This window comes from Thermobia domestica, chromosome 8 (genome assembly GCF_964235325.1).
Source record: "Thermobia domestica chromosome 8, izTheDome1.hap1.1, whole genome shotgun sequence".
Classification (NCBI taxonomy): domain Eukaryota; kingdom Metazoa; phylum Arthropoda; class Insecta; order Zygentoma; family Lepismatidae; genus Thermobia; species Thermobia domestica.
In genome coordinates, this window is record NC_137461.1 from 258,858,280 (window position 1) to 258,883,568 (window position 25,289).

Sequence of the window (25,289 nt, forward strand, 5' to 3'; positions counted from 1 at the left end):
AAATAAATATAATGGATACACAACATATAATAATAATGTAGATGTAAAGTAAGGAAATACATATGAATAAAAATATTATATAAAAAAGAGAGAAAGGAAAAGAAAATGAAAATTAAATACTTACCCCTTGGTGCCATAGTGGATCCGATAGTGCGTTCACAGACTCGCAATAAAGAAGAGAAGACATTAATATATACACATATAAAAAAACAAATATATACCTATGCAAAGAGTTATTCCAGAACTTATATGTTTTACTGGTAATTAAAGAATTGTTTCTTACCTATTCTATGATACATGTAGCCAAGATATTAAACCAATCGATAAAATTTAATAATTGAAAATTTAGTTCTTAGATCTAAACTTTATAAGTTGTGGTAGATTGATGCATATTCATATTTTGTTTCGATATTTCATATACTTTAGTCTCTAACCTTGTTCGAATATTCCCCAAGCTCTTGTTCTTCTCATTCTCTCAAACGTTCGACCTTTAGGAATTTTCCCAAAACTAGTTAATTAGAATGGCTACTGCGCAATGGGCCAACACCTCGAAACGTTTCCAACGTATCAACCTTTTCAACACCTTCAAACAATTCCAACGTTTAAACTACAATTTAAGTGTTATTGTTGTAGTAGTACAATAAAAGGAATTCCGTGTAACAACTTTATGCATCGATGCACTACATCGATATACTACAACAGTTAACGAACTAATAAATTACCCAAAATGTACACACAATCTGCACGTAATACATACAAGTTGAAACAGTACAAGTAAAATGGCGACTACAGCCATAGTCGTCAGAGTAGCAGTACAAACTGTTCATAAACTTAGGAATTGATGTCAATATGAAAACAGACCTAAATAATAGCAACACCTAAAAATAATAACTAACAAACACAAAACAATGAAGAACATCACATTTACGAGAAATGTGGACCGATCTTACCGAACTTTCAATGCTTTGATGAAAATACGATGTTTTCGCACGTACTCAACTATTTATCCTTAGCTCTTCTAGAACTGCTTTCCCTCACGTGTGATCGGAAGAATTCAGTACGATTCGTGGACCTGCTTTCCCAATATCGCGTCAGCATACGAGGGTTGCACTGAAAGTTTCTGGAATCACGTACTGGGAACAATGTAATCTGTTAGATTTTCTTGTAGTTATAAATTGTTCATCTTTTTTCACTCTAAATGCAAAATCATTGCATAACACCAGTTTGAAGTGAGATGGCCGTGATCAAAAATGGAGCTGACGATAGCGAACTTCCGTGCCATGATTTATTTCGGTTTTTACCAAGGGTTAGCACAGCAAGAGTGTGTTCGTAGGATGACTAATACTTGTCCTGATGAAGTCCCACCCCAGACGACAATCTGCAGATGGTTTCAAGAATTTATTTGTGTCGGGTCAGCCTAAGTGATGAGGATCGTACAAGTCGCCCATCCACAGCCATTGTGTCCAAAAACATTGAAGCTGTTCCTGAATTAACACTGATCCACATGTGACTTATCGTGAAGTTCAGGGGACCTTAGGCATAGGCATGAGCCAAATACAAACGAAGTTGCATGATCATTTAGGTGTGAAACAAACTTTGCACTCGTTGGATCCCGCACAATGTAACTTAAGTACAAAAAGACGCCATGTGAAGTGATGCAAAACTATTACGAAACGGTACAAGTGTGGATAATCTAATTTAGCGTGTAACATCGTAACAGGTGATGAAACGTATATTTATGCATAAGAACCGGAAACAAAGCGACCATCTGCTGTGTAACTGTTCTGCGATGATCCTAAACCAACTAAAGTTGTTCGTGCACGCAGTGTTTCCAAACAAATGATTGCATCAGTTTTTGGTAAATCAGGTCATAATGCAACTGTTCTATTGGGGAATCGAAGGACAGTTAATGCAGAATGGTACACAACCATATGTCTACTAGAAGTACTGAATGTGAGCAGACGGTCCAACCCAACCGTCGAATTATTCTGCATCACGATAATGCCAACTCGCAAATAGCAGCTCCCACAAGTGATTTTCTGGACCAGGAAAACGTTGAAGTCATGACACATTCTGCTTATTCTCCTGATTTAGCCCCCAGTGATTTCTTTTTGTTTCCAACAATCGAGAACATGTTGCGTGAGAAGTCCTTTTGCATTACTCCCGAAGAAACCATCGAGGCATACAAACTGCGTGTTTCACAGGTACCAACTTCGGAGTGGCATAACTGTTTCAAGATGTGGTTATATCGCATAAAACAATGCATTACTGCACAAGGGGAGTACTTTGAAAAGCAATAAAAACTTGCTGTACTTTGATGTTCTTGTGTTCTATCATTTTCCACAAACTTTCAGTGCAATCCTCGTATAGAGTGTTTAAAACGTAAATAGTATTGATAAAAACTTACAAGTTTACTCATTAAATGATGCGCTTGTTAATTTGTAATGCTACTCGTTTGGTTAAAAAGTACTTTGTGCAGTATTCCCGGACTTCTGTTACATAGAGCATATTATAGTAATACTGAATTCTTTTTTCTTCCATTACTTAAAAACTAGAGCTAATATTGAAAAGGCAACAACAGATTCGGATTCAGTGACTTTAAATTGATAAAGAACAACTTGCTATTTTCATCATAAAAGCTGAAAAATGTATAAAAATAAATACCAGTGTTATTTCAAGTTTTGCACTTATAGAGGGTGCCCGGGAAATAAGGACGAATTTGAATTTCGCGCCATTTTGTCATATGACGGTTGGCAGCCGTGGTTTTTACCATGTTTGTTATCCTCTATCCTTCCGATTAGTAGCCTGTGTGGTGAGCGTTGTAGGTTGGTGTTTATTTCGGCATGGAGCGTTTGACAACAAAGCAACTCATCCAAGTGATTAAAAGTTATTACAAAAACAAGGAAAGTTCCACGGCAACCGTTCGAGATTTGTGTGTGACACTTGGACGCAATGTTGCTCCTACTGAATCATCAGTTCGGAAGTTGGTCCTGAAGTTTGAGACCACGGGGTCAGTGTTAAATGTTAAGCAAACTGGAAGACCGCGTTCTGTTCGAACAGAAGAAAACATTGCTGTCGTACGTGACAGTGTGACCCTAAGCCCCATGAAATCAGTTCGCCGACGAGCTCAACAATTGAATTTATCACCAAGTTCACTGCATGAAATCCTATCGAAAGATCTGAGAATGCATGCATACAAGATTCAACTTACACAAGAGTTGAAGCCAGTGGCGTATTTAGGGGGGCTTTCGGGCTTAAGTCCCCCCGAAATCTTACTTACTATAGTAAAGTATATGAAATATCTTGCAGAATTTTCACATTTTCAGGCAAACCCCCCCGAAACAATATCGTAAATACGCCTCTGGTTGAAGCCTACAGATCATAGAAAGAGACATCGATTTGCTCAATGGGTATTGGCTCGACAAGCGGAGAACGAGAACTTCACGACAAGGATAATTTTCTCAGATGAGGCACACTTCCATTTTAGTGGGTACGTCAATAAGCAGAACTGCAGAATTTGGGTTACAGAAAATCCGCAAGTGACTGTGGAAGAACTCACGACTGTGTGATGTGGGTTCTGGGCAGGAGGAGTGTTTGGCCCGTACTTTTTTGAGGATGATGAGGGAGCTAACGTCACTATGAACGGCGACCGTTACAGACATATGCTTTCAGATTGTTTTTTCCCAGATTTGGTGGAATGGGAAATGACGATTTTTGGTTTCAGCAAGATGGTGCGACCTGTCACACATCCTGTGAAACAATTGGTCTGCTGAATGAAAAGTTTCCTCAAAAAATTATCTCTTTGCGAGGAAATCAGGAATGGCCTGCCAGATCACGTGATCTTACCCTTATGACTTTTTGTGGGGATTTGTGAAATCTAAAGTGTACGTGAACAAACCACAGACAATACACCAACTGAAGGATGAAATTAAGAGAGTTATTAACGGCATCACACCAGCTGTTTGTGAACGTGTCATCGCAAATTTCAATGAACGCATTGCTCATTGCCGTGCAGCCTTGGGTGGTCATACGCCGGATACAATTTTTCATACATAAATGTGAACAAATTACCTAATGTGTATGCATAGGCGCCGACTTTGGGGGGGCAAGACACTTTTGGCCCCCCCAATATTTATAGATGGGGTCCTCGCCCCTCCAATATAATCCAGTCGAGGAAGAATTAACAAAGAGGAGCAAAAATTTCTGTCGTAGATTTCGTCGCTTTTAATTCAATATAAGAAGAACCTTTTTATTCGATAGAAAACGCCATTTTCAAAACCGTGTAGAATGGAGCACTCAAGCTTCAACCAACACTCTGGCAGCACTAGTGTTGTAAAGGCATGGAGAAAACCGGAAATTTTGGGTTTAAAAAAACAGTTTTTTACCGTTTTTTCCCGAGCTTGGAAAAAAAGGAAAAATTGGAAAAAATTGAAATTTTCGAATATTTTACTGCATTATGCTTTTAAAATGAAAACTTTTACATTTACTCGTTTACAGTTAAGATCATTGAGTAGTTATGTTTCTTGTATTAGATTAGGAAAATTTTGTTGCAACAAATATATTTGTACCATCCCTTTGCACCGTGATAGAATGAAGTCATAGCAAAAAAAGATCCTAAAATATAATCCTAGTTAGAATAATTAATATAGATGTATTTAAATTATCTTAAGTAATCTTATAAAGTTACCGTTTTATGGCAGGAAAGTGTTAAATAACAGTGCCAGAATCATTCTAGTTAATACCAGTATGTTAAAATCAAATATACAGGGTGTTTCAAAAGAACACGGAACAATGACAACGTTTGGGAGGGGATTGCTGACACCAAGATAAGACAAAAAGTATAGACCATCCTGGGTGCACAAATGATTCCTTTCGGAGTTATAGGCCGCCGAAAACATGAAAAAATGAACTTCGTAGCTCCATAGCTCCAAAACTGTCAAACCTACCGTAGTCGGGTCAAGACTTCACTTAGAAACCAATATGTGCCCTATCCAAAAATCTATGTTTCAGAATCTAAGGTACTCGCGAAGCAATTTTTATAGAGGGAGTTTGGCTACGGTCACATAATTTGAAGTACTCTCCAACAGCCTCTATAAAAATTGTTGCGGAAGTACCGCAGGATTCTGAAACATGGATATTTGGATAGGGCACATACTAGTTTCTAAGTGAAGTCTTGACTCGACTAGGGTAGATCCCATATTTTTGGAGCTATGGACCTTTAAAGTTCATTTTTTCATGTTTTCGGCATCCTATAACTCCGAAAGGAAGCATTTGTGCACCCAGGATGGTCTATACTTTATTTTCTTATCTTGGTGTCAGGAATCACCTCCCAAACGTTGTCGGTGTTGTTTTAAAACACCCTGTATATTTTATGGAGATACGTATTGTCCTTGTGCTGTGTAAAATTTCTGGAAATTTTGAACCCATTAGAAAAAATATTTTTTTTTTCGAAAATATTGGCAAAACCTGGAAAATATAACTTAAAAACTATTTCTTAGCCTGATACTAATCTTATTTTCTGTAACGTGTCTGCAGCATATATGTACACAACGTATCTCGCAAGCAGGAAATGTTTTTTTAAAGTAACATCTTTAACTTTACTTTTTAGTTTTCTGATTTCTGATAAAAATCCTTCTGTATTATTTGCATGTATATTTTTTGAACAACTCAAAAAGAGAGATGGTCTTATTTACATATATACACATACACCGCACAAGTGCGTAAATTTCAGCAGCGACAAATATATTTAAAAATTTAACATGTGAACTTTCCGTTCGTTATTATTAAAGACTAACAAAACACCCGTTCTTCGCACGGAGAGAATGCGTTTCATTTTGGGTATAAAGAGCACCAAAACTGTAACCAATGAACTTAGGAACCCCCAAAACTATGAATTCGATACTAGTATCAGTCATTTTCAGTTACTTTTACATGTCATTTTCCCCCTTTATGAGTAACTACTGGGGGCTTAATTTGGATTTAAACGGCATCGGAAGTGTTACTGTTCATCTCAGCAACCACGAAAACTATGGATTTGACACTAATATCGGTCATTTTTGATCATTTTATGTATCTCCCTCCCCTTCCCCCAAATTGCAGTGTTGAATTTGAATTTAAGCTTCATCGGAAATATCACTGTTCATCTCAGCAACTCCGAAAACGATGAGTTCGACACTAAGACTGGTAATTTTCACTATATATCCGCACTTCCTTCCTCCAAGTTGCACTTTCAAAGTGAAATGGTAGAATCCATCCCAGGCCCGAACCTCATCTACGTTCATTTTTCTATATCTCCCCTCCCCTAAGTTGCACGCCTGAATTTTTATTTAAACAGCATCGGAAATGTTACTCTTCATCTCAGCAACCACGAAAACTATGGATTTGACACTAATATCGGTCATTTTTGATCATTTTATGTATCTCCCTCCCCTTCCCCCAAATTGCAGTGTTGAATTTGAATTTAAGCTTCATCGGAAATATCACTGTTCATCTCAGCAACTCCGAAAACGATGAGTTCGACACTAAGACTGGTAATTTTCACTATATATCCGCACTTCCTTCCTCCAAGTTGCACTTTCAAAGTGAAATGGTAGAATCCATCCCAGGCCCGAACCTCATCTATGTTGATTTTTTTTTATCGAGATCAGTCTGGCGGGTCAAGAGTTGTTAAGTTACAAATATAGTCACTTTCATTTTATATATGTAGATAATTTTTCGCATTAGAAAACAGGTATTTGTTTACATAGAAAGTTTTGTACGTAAAGTTCATATTAATGTCTGTATTTGAATATTAAATAATAGTAATTATATGTTTTAGTGCATGAGTATTAGTGAAATTTGCCTACTGCTCTTTCTTTAAAGAAGGAATTTGCTTAAAATTAACAAAATTTCCCCAGATCAAAGAGCACATTAAGAACTGTTTCATTCAAGAGCCCTATTTGTTGCAACAGAAACGCTTCATGATGGTAAATGTGTATGCAATTGTAAAAGTTCTGTAATTAATGCACAACCAGGAGTAAACGACTAAAAGGCACATAAAGGAAATGGGCGCAGACTATTAATTTTCACGAATAATTACAAGTTTTATTTTCGAATGCTTCTTTTTTTTAAAATATTCACAATATTGAAATTTTCCAATTTACATTTTTCACGCGTTCGAAAAATAACTGTTCCATTACTAGTAAAACTAACTTAATACAAAGATTTTTGTTATTTTCCCAATTTTTACGGAAAGAAACCGGAAAAACGGTTTTTTTACCAGCCGGTTCAAACTTTCCGGAAATTTTATAACATTAAGCAGAACTGATATGACAGGTGAAGATCAATGTGAGCGCAACTTGCAGTGAAGTTCCCAAATTTTGAACTTGAATTTGTTTTAAAGCCTTTAGGCAAATTTACATTAGGTCGTGAATTTGGATGCAGCGGAGTGAATGCAGCTTACCAAGAACTGGGGCGGGGAAAGGATCATCAAGCAGTTGATAGAAAACAGCTGAATATGATGATATATTTATTCATTGTTTTGGCCCCCCCAATATTTTCTTCAAGTCGGCGCCTATGTGTGTATGTATACATAATTGGAAGAAGTTACTCAATGTGTTTATAATTTTTTTCAGTATATTTTATATTAGTTTTATAGCACTTATAATATTCATCCATATTTCCCGAAAACCCTCTACTTAAGAAAAGAAAAAGGAATGTACTAAAGAATATAGAGGGCTTCATTCCGTATTGGTTTTCACAAAATTTACGGATGCCAATAAAAACACAAAAAGTACGATAACAATTATAACAAATATGCCAATTATCTAGGGCTGGATTAACCCATCTGGAGGCCCGGGTCTAGAAAAAATATGTGGCCCTTGCTGACTTCACCTATTACATTTCTGTGAAAATACAGTAAGAAGTTAAGGGAATATTTTTCATATTTTTTGTCATTTTATTTTATGGTGATGATTGTATCTTCATGACTCTTTTTAGATAGCCAGTTGAGATTTTGAACAGAAGGTAAGCCCCTGTCCATCTGGAGCCTAGGGGCTATAGCCCCCCCTAAGATTCTCCTTTAATCCTGGCCTGCGATTATCACAAACTAACTCAAATATTTTGCGTTACGTTGACGCAATACCGGGACAAAATGAGGCCCAAGATTTTGCAGATTTCACACTGATGATGGAATTAATAGGAATTTCTCATAGTCCGGTTATTTCGGTATAGTCTATTTGATAGCTGTGAAATGAGCTTCTATCTGCAGTGAGTAAAAACAAGATGTAAATAAATAGTGTAGTTTGTTTATAGCTCTTATATAATTTATATATATGGGACCACTTAGTTATCCTTTAGGAAGGTAAGTATAATGAATGAGCATTGAAGATGCAGTAAAGTTACTTTAGTATTTTGTTGGTTACATTTGCTTCTGCTATGAAGGAGGAGGGGCTGTTTGTTTTCAATGTTTGGCGGTATGAGATATAAATGTCAAGCAGAAATTTAAGTAATTAGTATGTGGATCTCTTGGTTTATTCCTGTAAGTGTCTTTTTAGTAGAATATTAAGAGCTTTACAAGGAAATGTGTATCGAATTATTAGAAAATATGGTAAATTTTACGAGTACAAGTATTCATACAGGGTGGTTAAGAATTATCACTTGTAAAAAGTACTGACCAATTATATTGAAACGAATTTTCGTCGAGGATATTGAGCTGTTAGAACAAGGAAAATAATACAATATATTTAAATAAGGGTTATAGTTAAGGAGCCGTACTTCCCATTTAGGGATCAATTTTGTAGCTAGTGCAACAGTAAGAAGTATCCTCGTGCACCGGAGATGAGAAGTAGCTGTTCTTAACAATTACCTAAATAAGAATAATTATGATACAGTATGTTTAAATAAGAGTCATTATGTATTTCTAAAATAATGCCTATTCCATTATCGTCTTACGCCTAACATTATTTCACAATAAGTATTTACAGTGATAATAACTACAAAACTACTTTTTCGTTAAAGTAGGGTGCTGGTCTAGTTTCTGCGCTCCCCATTTTGAAAAATTTAGAGGTAAAATGCAATACTTTGCATGAAAAGATATGTTTATAACAGGGTTGGCTGGCTTAAACCAGCTGGTTTTTTCAAAAAAATCAACTGGTTTAAACCAAAAAACAAACAAACAAAAAAAAAAAAAAAGTTCGTAAAAGTGTAAGTGTTTGTAAAATCTTGATGAACACACATTTGTGGGTTATCACGTTTCACTCCCGTATATTATTCGTATTATATTCAGACCTAAATTTTCCATTCATTACTCAAAAAGATTATACTACAAAAGCAACTTTTTTTAAAAATAAGTTTATAAATGTTTATTTTGTGAATTGTTATGTAATTGCAATCGAAGAAAAATTCTAAATATTGTTTTGTTTCAATGTTTACTATTGATAAAATACATCGAAAATGCCGTACTTTGTGAGTGTGTGTGTGTGGGGATCATACAGACCCCACGAGAGGCATTTAGTGAAATATGTATTTTTGGTATCCATTTGTGTATAAATGAGTCTGAGCCAAAGTGGACTCAAATAATTCGTATCTTTATTCACTTTTCTTATTGATATGCAGATTAAGTCGTTGTAGGGCCTATTTCTTTAATTTGGACCAATAAAAGTCGTTGTTAACTAATTTGAACTAAATTAGTTCTTCTGTACTCCGTAGTACTTTGAAATTGTTCATATGTAATTCTGTATAATGGTTTCACTTGTGCAACTGTTTATCTTTTTGTTCTTCTGAAATTAGTCTTGACAGTTATATTAAGAAGCATGTAAAGATCAGTACAACGTATTTTTTTTTTATCAGGATTCCTTCGTGAGTGAGTCGGCATACATATCGCATTTGTGGCCAATTAGTCCTGGTTCCGAGTTCAAATGGAGGACAATTTCTCTCGGATGTAACTCGAGAAGCGGTTTTTATTCCGCTTTAAGCTTATGTGACCCCTTCCAGCATAACCCGGTTGTTGCATAATAACATCAAGGCGAAACAAACTTATTTCTGTCCATATATGATATGAATATATAGAACAAATTATTTAAACCATAAAAGCCGGGTTTAAACCAAAAAACCGTTTTTTTTTTTTGTTTTTTTAATAAAAACCATGGTTTTAGCCAACCCTGGTTTATAAGTAAGAAATTTCTGCAGGTGGCAGTATTAAATACAAAGTAATACAGCTGTACTTTAGGTTTACAAGTGCTTTACGAATGATAAAATAATTGAGTGCGTATGAAAGATGGTTAACTCTTTACTTTGACTCGTACAGTGGCTGCAACCTATTCATCTGACCAGGTTCCCGGAGCAGTTTAGGAATCATTTCCCAAGAACGATTCAATTCATCAGAGCAGTCTAGGAATAAGTTCCTCGCAACAGACAACCTGTTACTCTCTTCCAAAACTCACTCGTAGACTACTTCGGAGAATAGAAAAATCTTTGGGAACTGCTTCCCAAATTACTCTGGAAACCGGTTCAGGGGTCATTCTATATCAATTCAACACAGTGACTTAACCTCACCATCTCAGATTTTAATGAAATTTGGTACATAGATGCCCTCTAGATAGACTAAGAAAAATACCAAATTTCAACTTTATATATCGACCGGTAAGTATGCAAGGTTCGGAAAAATTCCCAAAAAAGCAGGTTTAATTTATTTTGAAATTGGAATTGCAGCTCTCCTAACTAAGCTAGCGAGTTGGTTGAGGTGTCATTTTACAGCATTTTTCATGCCCTTTCCTGTGGCATACAACAGTATATAGGCTAATACAAATTTTAATTTTCAAGATCAAAATCAAAATTTTTCAAAAAGTACATATTTTAAAATTTTGAAGTTAATTCCATGAATAGATAATATTGTTGTAAAGCACCTGGCAAAATATAAATTTGGGATGATAATGGATTCATTGTTTAAAAAATTCAAAACTAATACTTATTTTTAAAGAATACTCTGTACGTAGGGTAATAACACAAGAATACTAAGTTTTACACTTCTGTGAAAATAAAAATGAACACTAATCTGAAGAAAGAGTACAGATGATTTCATTGTAAAACTTTTCAATAAGTAATAGGATATGTTTATCACCTAAAATTTGAAAAAAGCCACATATGTTCGGCATACATCATTTTCAAGGAGAACATAACTTCTTCCATCAGGAGTTACAGGATTCACTTTTGTCAGAATGTTCACTATAGACATCCACAGAATATCAGCGTTTCTGGGATATGAGAATGATGGAGATGACCAGATGGATGAAGAAAAGTTATTTTTGTTTCATCAAGTTCTTCATTTTTCTGTAAAACATACCCGAACCACCAACTTCCTTCATAGACAGCGGTGACATAACTTGATATGTCTTCTAGTTGAAGTTTATTTGGAGATTGTGACACTTCCTTTTCCCAACCCTGCAAACCATCTGAAAAGTGTTTCACCAATAATGTTGATGTAGTTTTGGGAATGAATGCATCATATTGCTGTGGTCCTTTGGTAGTCAATGCTTGATCGAAGCGACTTTTTAGGAACATTTCAGCTTCAGTATATTTCTCTTGAGTTGAGTAAGCAGAATTTACTTTGGTAGTTTTCTATTGCCCACTCAAAAAGTTGTCTTGGAGTTTGAATTTGATTGCCGTAGGGTCTCTTTACTGAACCGCCTACTCCATCGCAAGGCCCTTTTCCATGTGCTATAGCGAGAACTACCACCCTCCTTTCACTTTAAAAGCTGCCTCATGAAAGCAGATGTTCAAAAAGTTTTTCTTATTTTTGTATTGAGCGATAGACCTGTCGGAAGAATAAAAAACCTTGTTTGGAATTTTTTGAAATTCGGATGTCAGAAATGATATGAATCTTTTTTGAAAGGTGTAAACAGCAACTGTATTGTGCTCCAGGCAATCGGAAACAACTACATATTTAACATGTTCAGCTTCGTTTTCCTGTTTGAAATATGAAACAAAAGGATGGATTGTTACCTGTTAGCTTGTCCAGTGGTAGCTCTTGTGCTTCATCTTGCAGCGCTGTGCTATAATTTTTAGAAAAATCACAGATGTCAGAAAATTCTGATTCTTTAAGATTTTCTTTTATGTAGTTAAGGAAGGCTCCCTGTTGTTTGGCAAAGAACTCATGCCTGTCCGGTAAAGTTGCTTCAATTTGTTTGGTTTGTTAAGGCTTAACTCCTTCTGTAACAGCGAGGTTATGAAGGATTGCACATATTACTTGAAGTGGTATCTGAACCACTTGTCGGTTTCCACCTGGGAGAAATTTTATGTGCTCATTGGGACTCCTTAATTACAAGGGGAATATTAGATTCAACTAACACAGATGATTCGACATATGTGAAAACGTCACTATGAAATTGACGTTTGTGACTACGATTTGTGGCATTTGTGCATTGTTCTTTTACACCAATTGTTTTTTCTACTTAAAAAAAAAAATGGTTTAAACCAGCTAATCTTGCTGTTGTACCAATGCTGTATGTATACTTTTAACAAACCACGTTAATTTTACAGTATCATTTGTAATTGTGAAACTTGTATTAATATTATTTTAAAATTCAAAAGTATCAGCACTTTAACTTGCTTTAAGTTAGTTTTTAAAGTATGAGGTAATAAGTATAGCCAGCAGATTACAAGTCGATATGATATGTTTTAAACCCATTACTGCTCTTCATGTTACTATTCAGATTTATTCTCACAAGTTTAAAAAAAAAGAAAATGAATTCGTGTAATTTTCAGCTAGGTACAGGATATTAATGAAAACTATAGTGTTAGTTTTAATTTTCTTTTTAATGATGAACCCATTATCATCCCGAATTAATATTTTGCCAGGTGCTTTACAACAATACTATCTATTCATGGAATTAATTTCAAAATTTTAAAATATGTACTTTTTGAAAAAATTTGAAGTAAAATTTTGATTTTGATTTTGAAAATAAAAATTTGTATTAGCTTATATACTGTTGTTTACCGCAGGAAAGGGCATGAAAAATGGTGTAAAATGATACCTCAAACAGCTCACTAGCTCAATTAGGAGAGTTGCAATTCTAATTTCAAAATACATTGAATATGCTATTTTTGGCATTTTTTCCAAACTTTACATAGCCGTATCTTCAATACTGTTCGATATATAAAGTCGAAATTTGGTATTTTTCTTAGTCTATATGAATAGTACCCCTGTGCAAAATTTCATGACAATCTGAGATGATAAGGCAAATTTTGTTCTCAAATTGTGTTAATTTACCTGGAGTGGCTCCCAGATAAATCAATTCTTAAATAACCATAATTCACAAGTTCTCCAAATTGTGGATAAAAAACTGCCACAGATAAAATTAATGGGACCTATACTTTAAATGAAGTGAAAACCAGTTTCAAAACTAACCTAATCCAAACTATCCATAATGTTCAACTACGATATTTGATTCTCAGCTAAAAATAGAGATGCAAGGGCTCGGAAAAAAACCGGCTTTTTGGGGAAAAAAAATCGGTTTTTTCTGCTTCGCTTTTTTGCTTGGGAAATTTTGGTCTTTTTTGAAAATTTTGCTTTAAACTGATAATGCAGACTTTGTTTCGCTTCTCTACAACAAAACAACTCATTTAATTAGTGGTTGATGCAGATAATAATATGAAACCTCGAAAATAAACCATGAATTTCAAAAAGATTTTTTTTTTTAATTCTTAACATTTTTACATTATGAATTTCAAAGGATTAACCAATATATGTAATAATATTTTAGTCTCTTATATACAATAAGTACTAAAAAAATGATACATAAATAACTAGCAAAATTGTATGTAGTATTTTTACTTCAAAATATCACACCCTCTTTTTGAAGCAAAATAAAGAAAAAACATGAGAGAAATATGCACATCAAGAGCTTCGTTTCGGGTAGCTCTGTACATTCTTGAGATTTTTCCGTTAAGTTTTAACTTTAATATACATTGTGTGAATATTTCGAACAAATTTTTCACTGATTGATCACAAACGTAATAATCTGTTACCACCTATCAGGTGCTTCGGATCTGCAAAATCGGTAAAGCTCCAAATTCTGTAATGCACTGACTGTTCCTTAAGCTTGTTCAGAATCGGGAAAGTATCGAATTTTCTGTTCATGATTGTGAAACATGGTCGTTTACGTTGAGGGAAGAACGTAGACTGAAATTATTTGAGAATAAAATTCTGAGACGAATATTTGGACCCAAGAGGAATGGGAATGGCGGAAACTTCATAAGGAGGAACTACGTAATTTATATGGTTTACCAAACATCGTTAGAGTCATCAAGTCTAGGCGGATCAGGTGGGCAGGTCATGTAGCCATGATGGAAGAAAGTAGGAACGCTTTCAAAGTTTTAACTGGAAATCCAATCGGGAAACGTCCATTAGGAAAACCTAGGCCCAGATGGGAGGACAATATTAAGATGGATATAGCAGGAATAGGAATACAGAGTCAGGCACGTAGCCAGGATTTTGTGAAGGGGGGGGGGGGGGTCCGTGACATGAAATACTGTGGTCATCACAAAAGGGGCTCGATCACTCTGAACTATTTTACTGGAACATATATTGGTTCGTTTAGCCAGGATTTCGTAACGGGGGGGAGGAGGGGTGACATGAAATTCTGAAGGCCCTGGAGCTCGATCAATCTAAACTACTTTACTATCAACATATATTGCTTTGTTAGGACAATAAAATGAGGATGTGTTGGCAAGTATTTTAATAACAAACTATGAAGAAATTTCGAGCAAAATAATAAAAAAAGTGTTGAAAAAGATTTTGCAATATTTACGTCCTTCTCCAGTTTATTAAAATATAACAATTTTCCTTTCCTTATGACCTCAATTATTATAAAAAGTACATACTGAATACTGTCTTGTAAACTATCTTCTAATATAAATAAAATAAAGAGTTTGTTTGTGTGTTTGTCTGTCTGTCTGTCTGTGTGCGGTCTGGGGACCAGACGAATGGACCGAGATTTACCAAATTTTGGTCAGGTGTGCCTTAGCCCAGGCCCCAGATCAAGACTAAGCGTTTTTTCAAATTTCGAAACAGTGGGGTCTCAGGGGGGTGTTTACCGGAACCGGCTTGGGAACCAGACAAATTGACTGAGAATTACCAAATTTTAGTCACGAATGCCTTGATCCAGGCTCCAGACCAGAGTTAAACGTTTTTGTCTAAATTCGAACCAGGGGAGTCTCAGGGAGGCGTTTACCGGGACATGTAAAAGTAGTAGAAAATGACCGATATTTATTTACTTATTTATTTAACAATCACCAGATACAACTTAGAGGCCATTTTACATTGAATATCCAACAACATTAACAATGGAAAGGATTTGGGGAGGTATCGGCCAGGGCCTGTTTAGTAGGTGCGATCCCGGCATTTGCCTGGTAGGACTGAGGGAAACCCTGGAAAACCTCAGTCAGGAGATTCGAAGCCACGATCTCCCGAACGCGAAGCCAACGCTCTACCACTTGAGCTATTAGTGTCGAATTCATATTTTCGCGGTCGCTGAAACCAATGGTGAAACTTCAGTCGCATTAACTTCCAAATTTACGCTATTCGGCTCCGGACCGCGGTTCACCGGAGGGGGGGGGGGAGATACCAAGACATATAAGAGTAATCTAAAATGACCGATATTAGTGTCAAATCCATAGTTTTCGCGGTCGCTGCAATCAATGGTGACACTTTCATTAGCGATGACTTGCAAGTATGCGGGCCGGGAGTCAGAGGGTGTGGATACGAGACACATAAAAAATAGCCTAAAATGACCGATATTAGTATCAAATCCATAGTTTTCGTGGTCGCTGAGATCAATGGTGATACTCCCACAGGCGTTGACTTCCAAATACAGCCCCTGTGCGAAGCATGTGTATATTCAACTAGTTTTACAATATATGCGTTCCTTTCTTTGTAGAATCAAATGCTAACAGAACTTTCTTTCGGCATTTTTTTTTATTATTCCGTCAACTACTGTCGGTTCCAAATGACAGTTAAAGGAGCAACAGAAAATTGTCCTTGAAATAACATGTTTGATACTGCAATGATGGGATGACGAAAAATTATGATTAAAAATGTCCACGCTGTTACATAACGGCACTTATGCTTTCGAAAGCTTGAAATCTCCTTGACTAGTAGCAGGAACTCTGAGAATTCCATAACTTTTCTTGAAATTTCAAATTCCCTGACTCTTCCAGAATACCTCGCTTACCTCGCCACCATATTGCAAGTAATACAAATCTCCCCATAAGAAAGAGTAAGCAAAAGCTTCCTGTAGTTTACTTTATAATTTTTAACGCTGATCCTTCTTTATGTCATTTCATTTTATTTTATCCTTCATTATTTTTTTCATTTCTGGTCTCAAAGGGGGGGGGGTCCGGACCCCCGAACCCCCCCTTGGCTACGTGCCTGACAGAGTAGAAACTGGATTGAATTGGATAAGGACAGAAGTCAATGGAGAGCTTTTGTGGCCATAGAGAAAGAGAAAGAGAGAATACATTTAAGTTAAGCACAACAAACATGAGTGAGTGGTTAGCTTTCGCGCTTCTATCGTGAAGTCCGGGATTCAACCCCGCATTCGACCATTTTGACAAAAGTTTTCTTAATCCCATCTGTGAATGTAGAGATAGTGCGTGTACTGTGTGTCCTGGCCGACTTCCTTTCTAATCGTTTTTAAATCTTTGTTATTACTAATTACCAGCAGTGATGGATTTGCAAAGAGGGTTAGGGGTGGGGATGTCTTTCGGATTGAAGCCTCTACCCCGAAATTACGGAATTTCTAAAACAAACTATATATTAGTTTTGCCTTTACTCATAAACTTCAAGCTGTCCTCAAGTTAAAAAAAAAAAAAAAAAAAAAAAAAAAGAATTTTTAGAAAAACTAAGCATTAATAAAAAAAGCCCCTCCCAAAATACTTTTCTAAATCCGTCACTGATTATCAGTATAAAATGGTCTTCAAGGTTGTATCTTAAAGATTATAGCTGAACATATAAACGAAAACGAAATATATATTATGCCTGTACTCATAAACTTAAGCTCCTCTTAAATAAAAATTAGGAATTTTTGGAAAAAACAAACATTATTCAGAAAAACCCCTCCCAAATATTTTTCTAAATCCAATACTGATTATTTCTGTCAAATGGTATTCAAAAGTTGTGTCCGGAAGATTATTGTTAAATCATTGCACAGCTACAGTATAACGGAAATATGGAAGTACGCTCTGATGGATATATTGAAAAACATAAGTTTAATTATGTGCTAGAAGCTAGGGTTCTAAGCTCTAAAATATGAAACACGGATGACTAAAAAGAAATGATCTGGAGAAGAAAAAAATGTCGATGATTCAGAAGTTAAAATAAGGTTAAACAGCTTCTAAAATTGCCCTCAAATACTACGTAATTTATGTTTACTTTAATTCATAAACCATGTGCTCCATTTATTATGATGGTGAATTCCAGAGCGAAATGTGGCATTCAGGTCATGAAATCTTATTTAACTTTAAAGTATACTATAAGAAAGCTATTTAAACAGAAAAATCATGAAAATGAAAAAAGCCAAAATTTCCAAAATTCTCGTTTTTTTCCCAAAAAAGCCGGCTTTTTATGTGCAAAAAACCATCGATTCAAAAAAGCCGGCTTTTTTGCATCTCTAGCTAAAAATAATGAAAAAATGTAAGATGTGGACAGCTTGTATTCGGAAGTACATGGGGAGCTAGCTAGATAAAATAAACCCTATAAAAATATATCTCATAATTTTAAGAAATGCACAAATGCAAAACAAATCAAGAATAAAAATAATATCAAGTAAAAAATAAAAGCACTCACCGCTAATGATATGGAGATCCAGCGTGACGTAAAAATTGAAAATATCTGTTTATGCAAAGCGCTGTACCATTTCCAGCAATCAGTAATTACAATAGATCCCGGATGCACATGTGGTGAAAACTATGTGCCTATTAAACCACCTGATTCTTTAAGTAGAGTTTCTAAGCAGACCTCCCGACAAAACGTTAGCCAATCGCAGACAGTTTTATTACTTAAGGTTTTCCCCATACCAGAACACTCATGAATAATAAACTCATAATTACTGATTCCACACACGAAAAAATAAGATATTAAGAAGACTTGCCCAATACTCAAGTTCACATTACTGAAAAATGTTCCTTTCCCCAAAGACGTCGATTTATTAAAGCGAGCACAGTACGCCCACTTTTACCATACGTTGGAAATAGCTTCAGCCTTCAACCTCAACCATCACAGGTTTTCTCTAAGTCAATTAAACCACAAAATGCTGCAAAACGAGAGGAATTAATATCCGAATTTAATACAAACTTATTTCAAAAAGACAAGTTCAAATTCTTTGTATCAAATTTGTTAAACGGGTTTTCAATCTCATTTGCTAACTCTATTAGCCGTGAAACGAAAATTGAATCACGCGCTTGCAACCATAGATCTGGCACACACTAACTATAAACAGACAGAACATATGACATCACAGTAGCAAACTACCATATGACTATACGCAGACACCTAATGGAAAAAATATGAACTACCATCAGTCTATCTTTCAGCCAAGGATGTCGCACCAAAGGCACAAACACTTTCAAGTAACTGAGGCACAAACAGTTCCAGGAAGTAACTGAACCCATAAGGAACGATTAAGGTCACTGTCCGAGTCAAAGTAAAGACTTGCCGAAAGATGACTCTATTAGATGCTATTTTCCACTGGCGGTATATTTCTCTACAGTGAACAGAAACTGCATTTTATGTTTACAAGTGGATCGTTACTAGTATGAAAGCATGACAATTACTACATGAAATACACTGAAACTCGTATCATTTCCAAAATCTACTTTTCACTACCCTTACTTAAGCGCATTCCCACCATCGCTGAGCGCCTGCTCCCCTCGACCGTACACTCTCACTGGTCCAACGGCTTCGCCCTGCCCTGTCTCGGTTAGATAGCATTCGTGTTTTTAGTGGCCACCAGGGTTTAAACCAGCTGTTTTTTTTAATAACTGATTTAAACAAAAAATAATAAATCAATAAAAAAATGAAAAATTCGAATAGTGTGAACTTCATGATGACGTTTCCACATGTCAAACCATATGCATTAGTTTTATCTCCATTTCACCTTTTAATCAAGGCGTCCCATATTGAATTCTCTGTTGAACTATAACCCTTCTTTTAAGTGTAAACCAAGTAGCGGATCGGATGTCATTTTAAGCGAAACTCGTGTTGACAACGTTGGTATTACAGAAGGATGTTAATCTAAACATATGAAACAAACGAAACGAATTGTTATTTCTGCTTGTCTGAATGCCTGTTGTTTTATAAAGAAGCCAAGGTTGTTTAAATATATTGATAGAAATTGGCAAAATTTATCGACTGCCTACGTAGCTTGGATTGGACTTTAAGTTTCAATTTTATTGAATGATATTTACATACTCACATCATGATTGAATAATGATACATTTGTAATTTAATATCTTGGTTTTAGCGTACTGATTATCATACGTTGACCTTAAAATTTTACATACAAAGGAATAATAGGATTTTCACGTTATTACTTTGCATTTAAAGTAATAATGGGATTTTCCCGATGTCATAAGACGGGAGTTCCACGATTTAAGAAATTTACTGACCGGACTTCTTTAAGCTTACGTGACCCCTTCCAGCACAACCCTGTTGTTGTATAATAACACCAAGGTGAGACTAACTTATTTCTGTCCATATTTAATACTGTAAATACATAGAGCAAAATTTTTAAACCAAAAAATCCGGTTTAAGCAAAAAACCGGGCTTTTTTTTAAAAAAAAAAAAAACATGGATTTTGCCAATCCTTGTGGCTACCTATCACAGGTTCGTTTGTGTTCTTTGCACTGTAGTTTTTTATGCCACACATCCTGAAGCCGTATTTATACGCAAATCATAAAAAAAGAAATAAAATCAACAATTCTGGTTGCCCCCTTGAATTTTACCAATACCAAGTGAGATATTTTCATGTCATCCAGTGGAAACGTTTTAGGGAACAATAGGAAGAAAATTAGTAAAAGAATTATAATTTTTAAACAATTATTTCTAGTGGTGTGCCAAAAGTAAACCAGCACGCGAAATAGCGTTTAGTATACTTACGACTTTACATTCATACAACAACCATCCCGCTTGAGTTTTTGTGTTGTGCGGCCTTACGATGTAACATCGAGGCTATGAAGATGAGACCTACTATTAACGTGAGTTTTGAACCACGATCGAAACTTGAATACGATGCAGTTGATGGGTTCACAAACCATGCAAGAACAATCCTCCTAGTATTGGTCGGTCCGCACCACTTTATATCATCTCGAAGAAAGAAAGATTACAAGAATACACTACTAGTATTTAGAGTCGCCACCTTTCCAAAGCAAAATGTAGGGACATTTCACGCAGTTATATAAGGGGGAGTACCAGTTTCGGTATGACTTTACTTTGACTAGAACAGTGACTGCAACCAGTTCTTCTAGGTTCAGTCACGTGCTGGAACTGTTTGTGCCGTTGATGCAATGTCTGTTGTGAGATGGGTTGGTAGTAGTTCATGTTTTTTTCACTAGCTATCATGTTGATCTCTGTCTATCATGTACAGTCATACGATAGTTTGCTCCTGTAATGAGTTGAAGATGATGAATAATTTGAAATAATTATCCTGGGTTAGGTTAGTTTGGTTAATTTAGAAGCTGATTTTCACTTCATTTATTAAAGTATGTTAGGTTTATCTGTGGTTGTTTTCTAATGCACATTTTGCGGAAGTTATGAATTACGATTGTTTAAGAACTGATTCATCTGGATCGGTTCTCAGAGCAGTTTAAGAAGCATTTGCCAAAGATGTTTTATTCCCCAGAATAATCAGAGAGAGAGAGAGTTTCTCATAACAGAAAGTCTGTTTCGAGAAACTGATTCTTAGACTGCTCTGATGAATTGATTCGTTCTTGAGAAATGATTCGTGAAGTACTTGTGGACCTAGGTCAGATGAATCGGTTCTAGTCAAAACAAATCTTACTCCAGTTTCTTTTTCCGTAATAATGTGAGTCAAGTGGTTTCATCAGATCCACTCTCAATCTAAATGCAAGGATTTACAAGTCACATTTTTGGTTCCAAGCAATATGTCTAGTAGGTAAAGAAAGCATAGGCCTCTGTATGTTTCAATTTATTTTCATGTAAATAAGTTTCTCTCTCTCTTATTTATCTTTGATCTATTTGATCTTTAAAATTTTCTCTCAGAAACCTAAACAAAAATTTATTTTTTTTCATTCATTATATTCTTTATAAGTCAATGCAAAACATAACAATTGATAAGTTCATATGCAGCTCACGAGTTTGGAACCTGTCAAAAATAAGTGAAAATAAATACTGCCCGAAATACGCCATTTTTAACCTGCCCATTGATAAAAGAGAATGGCACAATTTAAATCATATATGACGTATAAAATATAAGGCTTAAGTTTAGAGGTGCCTCTCCAGTTTCAAATCCTTTTTTTAAGCCTATAATATAAATATGACGAATTTCAATATTATATAGGCTGTGTATAGGCCTATATATTACGTGCCTAAATATACGTAAACTATAAAAAATAAAGTAAAGTAAAATAAAAATAATTACTATTCCAATGCTGAAACATATTTTTGTTGAAGGAACAGTACCGTTGTTTGTTATGTCATCAAGTATACTGATGCTGCTCACATCTAAATGTATATTTCTAAGTATTGGGATGATGCATAATGTCGCAAGCAGTGGCGTAAGCAGAATTCTTTCATAGAAGGGTCGGGGGGTTCGAGTATTCAATTTCATTTTCTTTTAGGACAAGCTCATGTTTATATTCTACCAGAAAGCGCGGTAATAGTGGTATAGATTAAGCATATTTAATAAGAATGTACTTAAATGTATAACAGGCACAGCCTATGACACCAATTTACAAAACAACAACAACAACAATGGAAGAGGGAGAGGAAGGAAATCTTTCAGGAATATTATATATAGAGGGTGACTGATAATTCGATGCATTCCTTGCAAGCGGATATTCTGTAAGTACTTTGAAACATTTTCACCCATATGAACCTTGGGTCGCAAATGAATAGTTTTTGAGTAATTTGCACATATGTGATTTCTTTGAAATTTGCTGGCTAACGAGAGGTGGGCTAGAAACTTTCACCTTGACCCACTTTCACATATCGTAAAGCCATGAAATTTTACATGTGTAATCCTGCATAATTATGTAGTTCATGTGGTAATGTACAGCTTGTAACTCTGCACCGTTGCTGTGTTATAGGTCCGAACGTGAAGTAAGGTATAGTAGTCCAAAATCCATTACTGCACGTCAGAAAGCAGCGTGGCAACATCGCAGAAGAACTTGCCCGAACGAAATGCATGGTTGGGAAGAGGTGAAATGAAGAAGGTGTGGGGTCAAGAGAAAACGCGAACTATAACGGGTTTCATACCCAGGGCCGTGCATCTGTCAGGCCAACATTCGAGCGGTGAACGGGTCTGTTGTTTTCTAGGAGGCGGACACCTTTTGTCAACGTGCCACGCTCTATTTCCATTTTTCACAACCTTTTGTTAGTGCTGCAGTGCTAAATGTGTTATTTTGTTATAACTTTCCAAGATTTACATTTTTACCTTAGTAGAAAGCTTATAACATTAGGTTCTCATTGTAGCACTTGATACGTCAATGGTCATAATTTCATTTTGAGTTATTAGATATATGGGATTGCTTTTTCTTTCTTTCTTTCTTTATTTATTCATGCATTTATGCAAGGAAATGACTCAAGGAAGGGTTCGGGCTTCAAACTCCGGGGTCATATCGGTCTTTTATGTGGATCTAGGATTTTGGAAGGAACTGGCCGTGGCTTTCTAAAAGATACCATCCCTGCCTTCACCTGGTGGAAGTGAAGAAAACCAGGGAAAACCTAGTGAAATCAATAACAACGTGCCGACGTATCACCACCGAAGGAAGTCCGTGTTCAACTCTGAGCGACAAAAGTGATGATCATTTTATTTGCGATGAGCATGGGGTATTACTACTTGCTTTCTAGGCAAAGGGTACAACAACTACCAACATATACTATGCCTCAGTACTGCGTGCGTTGCGAAATCCTAGAGCGTGGCTTGCTGACAAAAGGTGTCCGCCTCCTCGAAAACAACGCACCCGTTCACTGTTCGAATGTTGGCCAGAGAGATGTACGGCCGTAGGTATGAAATCCGTAATAGTTGGCGTTTTATCTTGACCGCACGCCTTGTTCATTCCACCTCTTCCCAACCATGCAGTCATTTCCTAGGGAACAAGTACTTCTGCGATGTTGCCACGCTGCTTTCTCAGGTGTAGTGGATTTTGGAGCATTACACCTTACTTCGCGTTTGGACCTATAACACAGCAACGGTGCAGAGTTACGAGCTGTACATTACCACATGAACTACATAGGTATGCAGAGTTGCACATGCGAAATTTCATCCCTCTACAATATGTGGAAGTGGGTCAGGGTGAAGATTTCTCGCGCATCTGTCGTTAACCGGCAAAATTTAAAGAAATCACACATGTGCAAATTACTCAGAAACTATTGATTTTCGACCTCTGGTTCATATGGGTGAAAATGTTCCAAAGTACTTGTAGAATATCCCCTTGCAAGGAATGCATCGACTTACCAGTCACCCTGTATATCGAAGGTACCATCCCGGCATTCGGCTGGTGGAACTAAGGAAAACTTAAGATGGGTTGCCATCGGATTCGAACCCCGACATCCCGATTGCGGAGAAAGAAATACTAACCACTATCCTTTGCTAAGTTTCTTGGAGGTATGTGAATATGAGTAGCATTCAATCTCAAGTTGTCAAATATGATAGGCTCGGAAATGCAAATGCGTAGTTTTACGAAGTAGTCAGTAGAATCGATTTGCTTTAGATGAACTTTAATTGTTAATTATTTCTGTTATTTCTTCTAGATATACAGGCTGTGGAGCTTGAGTGTCCAAACCCTAAATGGAATTCAGTAAGCTGATCAATGTGGAATCTTTTCAATATGAGGGCTGTTGCAGTATCTGTTTGGATCTTTATCAATTTGGTATTTGTAGGCATGTGCGGTTATATCTATTTGCTTTGGTCTCAGTATTGGCAATATGTATCTAGACATCAATTGGGCATTATTGCATACAGTCAGTATCGTGGCGATTCAGGATCCAAGACTGTTGTGGTACGCAATACTAGTCACGTATCTCATCCAAATGATACCGTAACGGTTATAAGGCACAGCCAACCCCGATTCCCTAAATTACGTCAGGTGGAGGATGGTAATCGAAAGACATGCAACAAATCCTGTCTGGATGCACTAGCTTCATCTTTGCCGCGGACAAAGCTCCAGACAAGTGTTGCAGCCTACAAGAGCCAGCTAGTAGTGCAATTGAGAAGAGTTATGTTGCAAGAGAGTAGCATATTTGCACGCGACAAAAATGTATATAATGTTCAATATTCAGGCCCCAGAGGTACGTCCTTGGAGATTGGAAAGGATTTAATGTGTGAAATTAAGAAGAAGATTCGCTTGAGAACTTTGACTCCCGAGGATGAACCATTTAAACATTTAGGATTGGGAAAGTATTTCCCTAAAGTTCCCATCTTCAATGCTAAGCATTACAATACTTGTGCAATAGTCACCAATGCAGGCTCTCTGCACAAGTCTCAACTTGGTAAAAATATCGGTAAGTTAGTTTTAATTTTGTATTAGTGTATATACATCTTGTATCTTTCATGGCAATTCTGTTCACCTTCGTGAAGAGAGCGCCACCCTTAATTATAATGCATCGCCAAAAAATAGTGCTAGATTAGTACTGATGATACTGCATAGAAAGAAAATTAGTGCTCTTAGCAAAAAGTAAAAGATGTACATAATATCTTTAATGGCAGCATCATCAAAGAAAACAGGTGAACCCACATTTTCAGGATGAGATAAACAGCACTAATTTTCTTTCTGTGCGGTATTGTCAGCACTAATTTTTGGCAAGAACACTTGTCAAAGTTAGTACTTCATTAGTAAAAGCAAAGTGGATGGAGCTATCTTCGTTAGGGTTGGCTGGTTTAAACCAAGATGGTTTAAACCAGCTGTTTCCCTTAAAAAAAGGAAAAATGTTCGTAAAATCTTGATGAACACACATTTGTGAGTTATCACGTTTCACTCTCATATATTATTCGTATTATATTCAGACCTAAATTCCCCATTCATTACTCAAAAGAGATTATACTACGAAAGCAACTTGTGTTTTATTTATAAGTTTA

The 25,289-nt window shown here is 36.1% G+C and overlaps 1 protein-coding gene across 2 annotated transcripts in view; it reads left to right on the forward strand.

Annotated features, from left to right (window-relative positions):
- The first annotated feature begins 8,205 nt into the window (after positions 1-8,205).
- The window catches only part of SiaT (beta-galactoside-a-2,6-sialyltransferase), a 55,892-nt gene continuing 38,808 nt past the window's right edge, over positions 8,206-25,289 (forward strand). Inside the window, exons 1-2 of one of the 2 annotated variants that reach the window (XM_081769665.1) lie at positions 8,206-8,341; positions 23,966-24,715. In XM_081769665.1, the coding sequence (XP_081625791.1) occupies positions 24,025-24,715 (691 nt within the window). In that variant the 5' untranslated portion in view covers positions 8,206-8,341; positions 23,966-24,024. Of the gene's footprint in view, positions 8,342-8,369; positions 8,519-23,965; positions 24,716-25,289 lie in introns of those variants that run through there. The other variant, XM_081769664.1, reaches the window with a different exon arrangement.